General features: G+C 37.1%; 1 protein-coding gene and 1 long non-coding RNA gene across 2 annotated transcripts; both read right to left on the bottom strand.

The window, feature by feature from the left end:
* Nucleotides 1–5,086: 5,086 nt before the first annotated feature.
* LOC149208457 (uncharacterized) lies at nt 5,087–6,416 on the bottom strand. Its single transcript, XR_016252769.1, has 3 exons — nt 6,186–6,416; nt 5,637–6,100; nt 5,087–5,143 (listed from the first exon to the last, which is right to left on the bottom strand). It is a non-coding gene; the product is annotated as an uncharacterized LOC149208457 (long non-coding RNA).
* Nucleotides 6,417–6,439: 23 nt separating this feature from the next.
* LOC149208456 (uncharacterized) lies at nt 6,440–10,192 on the bottom strand. The gene has a single exon (XM_089398347.1). The coding sequence runs from the start codon at nt 10,190–10,192 to the stop codon at nt 7,727–7,729; it is 2,466 nt and encodes an 821-aa protein (XP_089254473.1). The 3' UTR covers nt 6,440–7,726.
* Between the last annotated feature and the right edge of the window lie 2,214 nt (nt 10,193–12,406).

The raw sequence follows: 12,406 nt of genomic DNA, 5'->3' as shown, positions 1-12,406 counted from the left end.
TGATCAATTTAGTGATTAGTGATTGGGTGAGATGATGTGTGATTGGTTCAATGGTCTATGAATGGTTCAATGATTGATTGAATATTATAATTATTCATGATTCAATTTTCAATAGTTTAAGATCTGTATGCAGGTGTTATATAGAGGAAGCATATACATTAGCGAGTTTTATTCAGTGCAGTTGCGTACAGATTCTGATATTTGTTTGGTCTGGTTGGGTTCTATTAGAAAATCAGAAAGGAAAAAATATTTTCTTATCCTTGATAATTACTTGTGATGTTTCTTATTATTACAATTCTTTATATCTTTATTCCTTTAGTTCATTGAGCAATTACCAAATCAGTAGTACATAAAACAAGAGACACAAGATTAAGGCACTATGCCAAGGAAAAACCCCCCTCGAGCGGAAAACCCAGTCAAGAAATTATTCCTTTCAATTATATTCATTGAGACTCTTCACCCTAGACCAAGACAAGACCTTTCCTCCACACCAAGTTAGCCTCCCAGAATTTTGACCCCTTTCCAGCAACTTCGACTAGGCAACAACTTCTGACAACTGGCAGCTTCCGACAACAGAGAAACTTGGAAGAATTCGATCTCCCAATCTAGGACATGAAACAGAGAGAGACACACACACCAAAATTTTGATTTTTCCTTTCTCTTTAGACTTCCCAAAACTCACATTCACTTCGGCTTCCCGACAACAGACTTCACACCTTTTTCCAGCTACAAGAGAACTTCGTGCTTTTACCCAGCTACAAGAGATATTGAACTTGTGTCTGTGAATGATGCTCCAAATTAATTCGATGAGCTTTTATTTATAGGATCCATGTGAGGTCGAATAGGGTGTTGAGACTGACTTTATATTCTTCTAGGCTGACATGGTGTGGAGGATACATAAATCATATTTGACTCAATACTTAACCTTTCTACATGATTCAAAAGCCCAAGAAGGGTCTCTTTAAAAGTACAATGACTCTATTGACTCAGAATAAATCCTAGAATTCCTCAATTTGGACTTTGACCTAAAACATGGTGACCCAAGCATGAAACCCATGCTTTAATAAGTCACAATAATAATAATAATAAATCTTTTTCTTTATTCTTTTGACAAGTACAGTACATGAAAACTCAATTATATTAATGAAGACCGAACATTGTTACATTTTCGAACACTCCCTCTTAACTTGGTAGATATTCATAATGTACAAATAGAATGGAATATCTCAAACTATATGAATCATGAAGAAATTTAGGCATCACAATGCCATGGACTAGATTATTAACGAGGGAAATATATCCAAGTGGTCTCTGAACAATTTAGGCACTGCAATGCGATGGACTAGATTCCTGACCAGGGAAATATATCCATGTGGGAATAAGATGGACTCAACATTTCAACCCCTATAGGTACCATCAGGCTTACTTTCTAACCACCAGCCTAAAAATCTATGCATCCAAAATAGAGCTCAATAACCAACACCACCTTTCCAACTTCAGGGCCGAGACATCAACACAAAGTGCTAACGAGATGTCTTCCTAGGAAATTCTTCACTCACAAGGCCTCGGAACCCCTTGATCCAACAGACCAAGGATGACCAATCTCTCCTAATCAAACTGATTGGTAACCAACATGCTATCAAAAACTTTGTTTGGATCCTTTTTTCAACCAAAATAATTGAAGTTATGTTCCTTCTAGTCCATGGCTACAGTTTGCCATGTTCACAAGAACTGAGTTTGAATCAATTGGATATCATGTTCGACTTATTAATTTCTCTAGGTGTATACTATGTCTAATGAGAATTATTTAATTCCTTTATTCATATTGACTTTGCAAGGGGTTGTGATTGTTGGGTACAATTATTTACCCATTAATTTCATTTCCTATTGCGATGAAATGAGATTACTATTTCTTAAACCTTTCTCCAGATTTGAAGATGATAAATAATTCCACATGATGAACCTGGTCCTCTAGTGAATTTTCCTTGGTATGGATTTGATGAGGAAGAGATCTCAATGAAGAAATGGAGAGAGAATTAGGAATTGCATCCTTAGACTACATGGAGTGTGAAGATTTAATCTTTAATGGGGAAGAAGCACATTCTTCTTCTAATATTCACACAATATGCAAAAACATGAAGATGATGAAGGAAATGAACATATATATTGGATCTTATGTAGGGAGCTCAATGTATTAGGTGGGATTTATTGTTATGGGTTTGATTTTAAGAAACTATATGTCAAGAAATAAGTAAAGGGGGTGAACCAATGAGTGGATAAGACAAAAGTTATGCATCAACATTCCATAGCTATCACATGAACTAATTTGATATTTGAAAGGAGTTTGGACTTTGTGTGGTTTCCCAAGAATCATCACATGAGCTATTGTCATGTTTTAAGGGACTAGTTGAATTATGACATCATATTGAAAAGCGGTATGATGAAGGTTCTACCCACTCAAATATTACATGAATGGTTGCACTGAAACATTATTTAGACGCAACTTTTGTATACTTAAGGTGGTACCCAGGGTATTCAATAGATAGGTCATTCCTTGTTTCATTTTCATGGTATTAGAATTTGGTTTCTTAAAGTTGAGTTTTATTCATTTCAAATTTATGTTTAATTAGAATCCTAACCATTATATGCCCTAAAATAGCTAGCTATAGGGTGATATCTAACCCACACGAGTGTATCCCCTAATAGTTGGTGTCATTTGATAACCCATTTGGGGTACCCCTCTAAAACATTTTTTTGGAAACTTGCATATAGTTATGGAAGTGGTTGGTTGCAAGTCACTTCTTATGAATGTTTATTGACCCTCATAAAGGTGGTTAACAATAGTTTAATCTACAATATATTTTTTACAATGCTTCTTAGCTTGGTTCTAAATATATATTAGAACTTAAATTGGTTGAAGTTGCATCAAATATAAGTCTATTTGGGATCAATAAAAAACATTCGGTTATATTGATGGATGAGTGTGAGTAATATATTGACTATGTTACTTTAATTGCCAAGATAATTTGATGGTACTTCATAATGCGATTTCAGAAAGTGTTGGCCCAATCATTACGTCAACCGATGTTGATCTATGTAAAGGATATGCATTTAGCTACATCTATCATAATACCCTAAGATCTATATTTTAAGTAAACTAACATGATCAACCTACCTTGTACACCAATACAATGATTCCACATTTGCATTGTACTTGGAGGCACATTAGTCATAAGTCAATGAAACTTGAACAATGATGCTAACTAGATGAAAATGTCAACTACTTGCAAATGGACCTGTACTTCATCTAGCAAGTGCATATGTTTTCCTTGTTGTAGGCATCACTTTGTTAGGGTAGTTCGTGTTGTAGAACTTCAAAGGAAAATGGGTTTTAGTTGGATACCAAATGTCTTGATCAACCAACATTCATAGTGCACAATTTTTTTAGTGTTGACCCCCCATTAGGTCAAGGGATGTAAATTAAGACATCATTATGCTATCTAAACTCTACTATTATACCCAATACCTTTTTGAAATCTAACCCAATTAGTGAAAAATGCACATTGCATATCAGAATGACTTCAGTTATATAACGAGAAAAGATGTTGAGCAAGATCGCTCAGATGCTTTAATTAATGAAGTTGATGATGACTCCTCCAAAGATCAATTCTTATTCCACATCTTTTAGAAATGGGTTAGAGAATAAAATATGTATAGATGTGAGGGACAAGTAGACATACAAATTAGAAAAGTGGAAAACTAAAGACAACTAGACACCAAATAAAAGTAGAATATATGCATGAGACTATGTGGGGAAAAGCATTATCCTTCTTCCTTCTCCTTTTCATTCCTTAAATATTTATTGCTAGACTTTTGCTTGACAGAGTGCCAACTTTGTATAGGAGTAATGGCATCTTCATGAGGCCCCTTTCTTCCATACTTTCCTCACATAAATTGCATTTAAATAATGGTATAACCATAAAAACATATGAAGCATTTCATGTCCTTGATATTGTATTTCATTTTCTCTATAAAATCATTACAAAACAAAATTAGTTTATTTTAAAAGTTTTGAAAAAAATATATTTAAATTAATTTCATTGTGGTTTGTAGCCCAAATTACTCCAACAAGTTACCCATTCACAATGGTTTAAAATAATAATAATAATAACAATAATCTAATTTTGATATTCTAGTATAGCCAAATATCAAGTTATTGTATGAGACCCTCTTGTTTGTAAACAAAAAATTGCTTCTACATAACAATTTCATTATTTATATTACCAATAAGTATATATTCTACCGTTTCATATTCAAATCTATATCTTACAAAAAAACAAAAGGAATTTTCTTTTAATAAAAAAGTCCACTCAAATAGTATTTTATATTTAAAAAATATTCATTATTATATAAAATATGAAAAACACCACCCTATTAATTAAAATTAATAAATAAAATACCCATTATTTAAAAAATCTCATCAGTGAGACTAACAAAATATTATAAACTCTATTTCTGAAATGTGGAATTACCAAATATTATAAACGCTATTTCTGAAATGTGAGGAATTCCATGCTCAACAAATCTCATTAAGATTCCATGCTCAACAAATCTCATTAATTCTATAGATGGGGAGTACCAAGAATTCCAGCTATAGGATTGTTAGAATCAACCAATGAATTATATGAATCAAATAATAAAAAGTATAGCGTTTAATATTTTATAAAAAAAATCCTATCAAATAATTAAATTTGGGAATGATAGGTACCCAAAATAGTTATGGTATCATTAAGAAGGTAAAACAACAAAATGTCATTACATAGTTTTCCTGTACCCAAAGCAGAGTCTCCGCTACATAATCGACGAAAGAGTACGCCTGCCACGATGGAAGTAGCAGCTCATCTTTAGTTCTCCATTGAAAAACGTCGATTGAGAACCCCAAATTTGACATTAACAGGGCATTGAAATTTCTGGAAAATGGATAACGATTTCATTGAACCGAGCATTGAGAATACTGAAAAATGGATAACGATTTCATTGAACCGAGCATTGAGAATACTGAAACAATAAGAACTTTTAACATACCTTTGAAGCTCCTGGGACTGTCTTGGGATTAAAGCTCCATTTTTAAACCTGCAAAAATCTGTAGAGTATCGAAAATTGAGTAATACATACTGGGAATATATTTAATCTTAAGAGGTCAAAAAAATTGTATAATAAGGAGCAACTTCATGAAATAAATCTTCACACTTCCCACTGTAAACAAAAAACCAAAATATCATATATAAAATGGAAATTAATTCAATACAAGAGAAACAAATTAGCTAAAACTCCAACAGGTTAATAAAATCAAATCATTTTTTTCCCAAATCATCTCCGAATCTGAATGGTAATTCAAACAGAATGCAATTAATTTCTTTTCCATTTTTATGAAGCTAGTTTAATTTATAAATACCATGAAAGGAGAATAAATTAACTAAATGTAAATTTACAGTTTATTTAATCAACTGTTGAAAAAGCATCTAAATTTCATATTCGCAGTAATTATAAATAGATAATATTGTTTGAAAATTTTAAAATAAAAATAAATATGTGATTGAAAGAATAATGATAAGATTGAAATATTTTGTACTTACAATTTTCACATACTAAAATGTAGAAGAACTTTGGTCATTTGATGTTATGGAATTTATATTTGGTGCATTTGTATGGCCAAGTAAATTGGATATACTTCCCCTTGTAGCAATTGTTTTTAACACCAAATTTTCTTTGAGATTTTCCAACACTATTACCACATCTCTCATAGTTGGCTGTTCATTAGGTAAATCTTTTGAACAAAGTAAACCAACCCGTAGCAAAGAAAGTAGACAATTGTGTATATTATTTTCTTCAAATCCAACTCCATCCTGTGCACTAAACAGATTGTTGTCAATCACCTCCTTCACTTTGTTTGGAAATGCTACGCTGACCCACTTGTGCAAGTTTAGGTCTCTAATAAACATGTTGTTGGTTGGTCGTTTTGTGGTAAGCATTTCCAATAACATAATGCCATATCTGTAAACATCTCCTTTGGTAGAAACTCTCTCACCCAATCCATACTCTGCATTAAAGGAAACCTCAATAAATATTTATCTCACTAGTGTATACAAAATTCAATTAAAACTAATTTAAAAAAAAATCCATACCTGGAGCAATGTAACCCATAGACCCTTTCAAAGTAAGTGTTGAAGTAAGTGAATCACCAAAGTCTGCACCAATCAATCTTGCAAGACCAAAATCTGTCACATGGCCTATCATGTCTTCATCCAACAACACATTGCTGGGTTTTATATCACACTGCACTACTTGCACATGAGAATAATGATGTAGATATTCAATGGCATAGGCGACATCAATGGCAATGTTTAGTAGTGTTTTTAATCTCAGACCACACACTTCCTCATCATTGTTGTCATCTTTGTCATGATACAAATGATTCTCTAGGCTTCCGTTCGACATAAATTGGAACACTAAACCTTTGAAATGGAGGTTGGAGCAGGAGGTTATGATTCTCACCAAATTTCGATGTCGAATCTTTTGCAAGACACTACACTCTGCTTTGAAACTCTTCTCACCCTGGTCATTTTGCAATTGGAAAACTTTCACAGCAACAATTGTGTCATCACTCAAAATTCCTTTATAAACAGATCCAAAACTACTTGATCCCAACAAGTTGCTCCTCGTGAATCCATTGGTTGCTATGTGAAGCTCTTGAAATGAGATCCTTTTGTGCTCTAACTTTTGAAAAATGGATTCTGAGGAATCAAAGCTTTGCACATGTATATTTCGTCTCCAAAGGAACCCCAAAAGTAAGCAACATAGTTTAAAAACAATAGCTCCACTCGTTGGAAATACTATTTTCTTCACAAGTGCAAAATGACTTCTTGATGTTGGACATGCAGGTAACATGAATACTTTTTGTCCACAAAGGCCTCGATTCCCAATGAAGGACATGATAATTGTTTGATTTGCAAAAATTCCCACTTTTGGGATTTCCCCTGTGAGATTGTTGAAAGACAAATTCAAACACTGAAGCATTTTCAATTTTTGGAGAGTCACTGGTATTGGACCTGATAAGGAGTTGAAAGAGAGATCTAGGTTCACAAGACTTAGTAAAGTTCCAAGTGAATCTGGAATAGAGCCTTGGAAGGCATTTCTAGATAAATTCAATGTTTGTAGTTCACTACAACTTCCAACTGTAGGTGGAATGAGCCCAGTCAAGTGATTGGAGGAAATGTCTATAGCTTGAGCCATTGCAATTTTACTAATCTCCATGGGCAACGAGCCATCTAATAAATTCCATGATAAGTTCAAATAGAATTGTAGATTAGAAAGTTTAGCAATTTCTCGTGGAATGCTTCGAGTGAGCATATTGTGAGATAGGTCAAGCAATTCCAAATTTATATAGTTTCCTAAGATGGCAGGTATGCTCCCTGATAACTTGTTGTCATGAAGTAAGAGTCTTCTTAGTTGTTTAGACGGTGGAAGGGAAATGGGAATATTTCGAGTGAGTTTGTTTCTACTAATGTCCAAGAGACCAAGTCCTTGTAATTGTTCAAATTGATTGGAGATTTTACCTTCTAATTCGTTGTTTCCTATGTCCAATCTTTCTAATTTTGTAAGGTTTCCAAATGGTGGAATGGTACCATTTAAAAAGTTTCCACTTAAATTTAGAAAGATTAGGCTACTAAGATTGCCAATATGCGGGAGGAATGTTTCCTTGTATTTTGTTGTTTGCTAATGAAAAGTAAGACAAATTGGTGGAAAGTCTCCCTATGGCAACGGGCAATACACCACTTAGTTTATTGTCACTCAAGTGCAATCTTCGTAGGTGAGAACAATTGGTAAGAGATACAAGAAAAGTCATGGTTATGGTGCTACCACTATCAAGCTCAATATGATGCAAGTCTAATCTTTCAAGGAGAGGTAGTTTACCCAACTCTAGTGGCACACTCCCACTCAATTTGTTGTAGTGTAGATAAAGATGTTCAAGTTTGGAACAATTCCCAATGGTATTTGGTATGTTCCCACTAAGTTGATTTCCCCATAAAGAGAGCTCGTTCAAATTGTTGAGTTTGGCACCAAATTCTAATGGAATGTGCCCTCTAAATTTGTTTTGAGAAATGCCCAAGCGAGTCAAAGTAGAGATATTGGACAATGAAGGGGGAATGCTGCCAGACAATTCATTTGCATAAAGGGAAAGAGTTTGCAAATGGGTGAGAAGGCTCAGTTCTTGTGGAATGCTGCCAGTGAGGTGGTTTTTGGAAATGTCCAACTGAGTCAAAGTGGAGATATTGGACAATGAAGGGGGAATGCTGCCAGACAATTCATTTGTATAAAGGTAAAGAATTTGCAGATGGGTGAGAAGGCCCAGTTCTTGTGGAATGTTGCCAGTGAGGTTGTTGGCAACAATTCCCAAGTCAGTCAAAGTGGAGATATTGGACAATGAAGGGGGAATGCTGCCAGACAATTCATTTGTAAAAAGGTGAAGAGTTTGCAGATGGGTGAGAAGGCCCAGTTCTTGTGGAATGCTCCCAGTGAAGTGGTTGTTGGAAATGTCCAACTGAGTCAAAGTGGAGATATTGGACAATGAAGGGGGAATGCTGCCAGACAATTCATTTGTATAAAGGTAAAGAATTTGCAGATGGGTGAGAAGGCCCAGTTCTTGTAGAATGCTGCCAGTGAGGTTGTTGGCAGAAATTCCCAAGTTAGTCAAAGTGGAGATATTGGACAATGAAGGGGGAATGCTGCCAGACAATTCATTTGTAAAAAGGCTAAGAGTTTGCAGATGGGTGAGAAGGCCCAGTTCTTGTGGAATGCTCCCAGTGAGGTGGTTGTTGGAAATGTCCAACTGAGTCAAAGTGGAGATATTGGACAATGAAGGGGGAATGCTACAAGACAATTCATTTGTATAAAGGTAAAGAATTTGCAGATGGGTGAGAAGGCCCAGTTCTTGTGGAATGCTGCCAGTGAGGTTGTTGGCAGAAATTCCCAAGTAAGTCAAAGTGGAGATATTGGACAATGAAGGGGGAATGCTGCCAGACAATTCATTTGTAAAAAGGCTAAGAGTTTGCAGATGGGTGAGAAGGCCCAGTTCTTGTGGAATGCTCCGAGTGAGGTGGTTGTTGGAAATGTCCAACTGAGTCAAAGTGGAGATATTGGACAATGAAGGGTGAATGCTGCCAGACAATTCATTTGTATAAAGGTAAAGAATTTGCAGATGGGTGAGAAGGCCCAGTTCTTGTGGAATGCTGCCAGTGAGGTTGTTGGCAGAAATTCCCAAGTTAGTCAAAGTGGAGATATTGGACAATGAAGGGGGAATGTTGCCAGACAATTCATTTGTAAAAAGGCTAAGAATTTGCAGATGGGTGAGAAGGCCCAGTTCTTGTGGAATGCTCCCAGTGAGGTGGTTGTTGGAAATGTCCAACTGAGTCAAAGTGGAGATATTGGACAATGAAGGGGGAATGCTGCCAGCCAATTCATTTGTATAAAGGTAAAGAGTTTGCAGATGGGTGAGAAGGCCCAGTTGTGGCGGAATGGGACCAACCAAACTGTTTTCATACATTCCTAAACTTATCAACATGGAAAGGTTTCCTAAAGAAGAGGGAATGGTACCTGTTAGACTGTTTGCTCCCAAGTAAAGCTCTTGGGAATGTGACAGGGAAGACAACTCCCCGGGGATATTTCCGCTTAGATTGTTGTAAGAGAGCGATAACCAAACCAAATTTCTGCAGCCGCTGAGTTGATGTGGTATATTTCCTTCCAATTGATTGCCGTAGAGCCGGAGCCACCTCAAACGAAAGAGGCGTCCCAATTGGGGTGGGATATGACCGTGGAGCTTATTTTGTGAAAAATTGAGTGAGCGTAGGAACGACAAATTACCGAGCGAAGGGGAGATGGTGCCGCGTAGATCCATGCCACTCAGATCGATCGCGACCACTCTGTCTGGATGATGGCTGCCGCAAGTAATAGTAGTCCAGTTGCAAAGGGGGACTGTGGGGCTCCAATTGGTGAAGGAATTATTGGGATTGCTAGTAATGAGCTTCTTAAATGCCAACAGGGAGTGTGCATCATCATGAAATGAATGCACAGAGCAGAAAGGGAAAAGGAAGAGGAGAAAGAGTGCAGGCAAAGCGAAAGAGGGAGATGGCATGGCGATGGAAATGGAAATAAGGGCGGGCTTCCGGCAGTGGGTATCGTGGGAAGGAGGGAGAGAAGCAGTGTTGCAGTGGGTATGGGGCTTCTGGAAACGAGTATTTATAGGAGAAAGTGCGCGTTATGTGGAGAAACAGTGTAAACGTCCGAGGAGTGTGGCGTGTGCGAGGAGGCGTAATAAGATTGAGGGGCGAAGACAGAATGGCGAGAGAAATGAGGTCATTGGTCTCACAGTCATAGCGGTGTTGTGAAATGACTTGTCGTTGTGGTGATTAATTGAAGATGAAGATGGGAAAGACCAATAAGCATGGATTGATTGGATTAATTGAGGAGGGCGTGATGATTGCGAAAATTAGTGGGTTTTCCAAATATCAATGGAATGGTACACATACAACGGAGGTCATTTTCACTTTCTTTATTGTGATTAAATATCAATAGGATTTTATAAAATCATATCTAACAGATCTATGTGAATTAAAAAAATTATATTTAAAAATTTGTGAAGAGAAATAAAAATAATAGGGAGTGTGGCGTGTGCGAGGAGGCGTAATAAGAAGAGCTCCGTGATTGAGGGGCGAAGACAGAATCGCGAGAGCAATCAGTCTCAGAGTCATAGCGGTGTTGTGAAAGTGGAGAAAAATAATAGTAGTTTTTTATACTTATTTTCTGTTGCATTTCAACATTTAATATTAAAATATGAAATAATAATTATTATTATTTATTAATAGTCATTTTCATCCTATTTTCTATCTGCCAGTTGTTCAGATGAATCAATAACTTGTATGGGTGTAGTTTCATCAATGTGTGCATGCTACACCTATTGTTGTTCCTGTTCCTGCTGCACTTCCTTCTCTCTTCTACGCAACTCTTGTTCTTCCCTTAGTTTTTGCTTCAACTCCTTTTATGACTCCTCCAGCTTTTGCTTCTCCCTATGTCTTTGCACAATCCTTTTGTTGTGTTTTCGCCTCTTCGCTTCAATCTCCAAAGCTGCTCTCAATACAAGAGGATTTTATTTGAAGTTACAGCTTTTCTCCGTCTTTGCGATGTCGGCAACCTTCCTCTTGTGTTTGTCAAGCGTAGGTTTGTTGCCCTCTCCTACTACTGATGTTACTGCTCTCTCAGATGTTCCTACCTTCTACACTGCTAATCATTCTACAACCTTTCCGACTGGTTCATTGAGCCTTGAGAAGTTATAGTAGTATCTCCATGGGTCTTCCTCGGGCCAATGGCACACCCTGCGGATCCAGGGATGATACACTCTTGTAAAGTGGTCTTCCACTATGCCATCCACGTCATATGGATTGAAAATTCTAGTGCCAAAGGTGAATCTCTTGAATTCCTCTGTCTCGGCCTCAACATGCTTGAGATTCTGGATCTCATACAACCTGATACGCAAAGGAAGAGCGGGCCAAGGTGCCTTCTTCTTCCAGTGCAGTCTTGCTGACAACCCTATCGAGATGTGGTATGAAACCTCTTTCATGACCAGCGTATCCATGGAAAAATTCGGTAAAACATGCGGAGCCTTCTCCGCACAATACATCTGGTTGAAGGTGCCAAGGGGTGAGGCATACCAATTTGTTATGCTTACCAATGCCTCCATCGCTGCTTGTGACATGCGAGGTGGATCCTATTCAAAGATCATCCTGTACACCAGGGTGACGAAGTGGTTTGATAGTTGTATTATAAATCCATAGAAGCTGCATTCGAAGAACAACCTGCAATAGGTGTTCACAAAGATTTTTGAAGGTGTCTATGCCCAACCCAAGCCAGGGAACTGATGACAGGCACAAATTGCATCAAGTATGTAAGAAGACATGAATAGATTGGCTTGTTGACCTTTGGGCTGATGTCGGGCATCTGTTACTTGTCCCTTCAGTTGGAGAGCCAACATGTCAGACCAATTGAAAGTTCTTCCTTCGTTCGCCAGCTGATCAAACACAATCACCCAACTCTACAGGAAGGTCTCTATGTTCTCTTGGCCATATAAGCAGCATGCAAAGATGACCAAGAGTTGATAAGCCTTCCGTAGTATCCTTGTCTTGTAAACTTGGCTAGGTGTTGCCCTGAACTTAGAAGGCTCTTTCACCTACCTCTTCAAGATGTCTCCTGAGTTTTCACTGTTGTTGGGCCTAGTGAAGGGTGCATCCATTGTGATCACCGGTTGTGGCAAGTGATACATCACTTGAAAGTCCTTTTCCATGAACGTAGAAAT

Source organism: Pinus tabuliformis, chromosome 1_2 (genome assembly GCF_031772625.1).
Source record: "Pinus tabuliformis cultivar Carrire ecotype Pingquan chromosome 1_2, CPIR1, whole genome shotgun sequence".
NCBI classification, from domain to species: Eukaryota; Viridiplantae; Streptophyta; class Pinopsida; order Pinales; family Pinaceae; genus Pinus; species Pinus tabuliformis.
The sequence above is the reverse complement of the archived record's forward strand: the minus strand, read 5'-3'. Positions and strand labels throughout refer to the sequence as shown.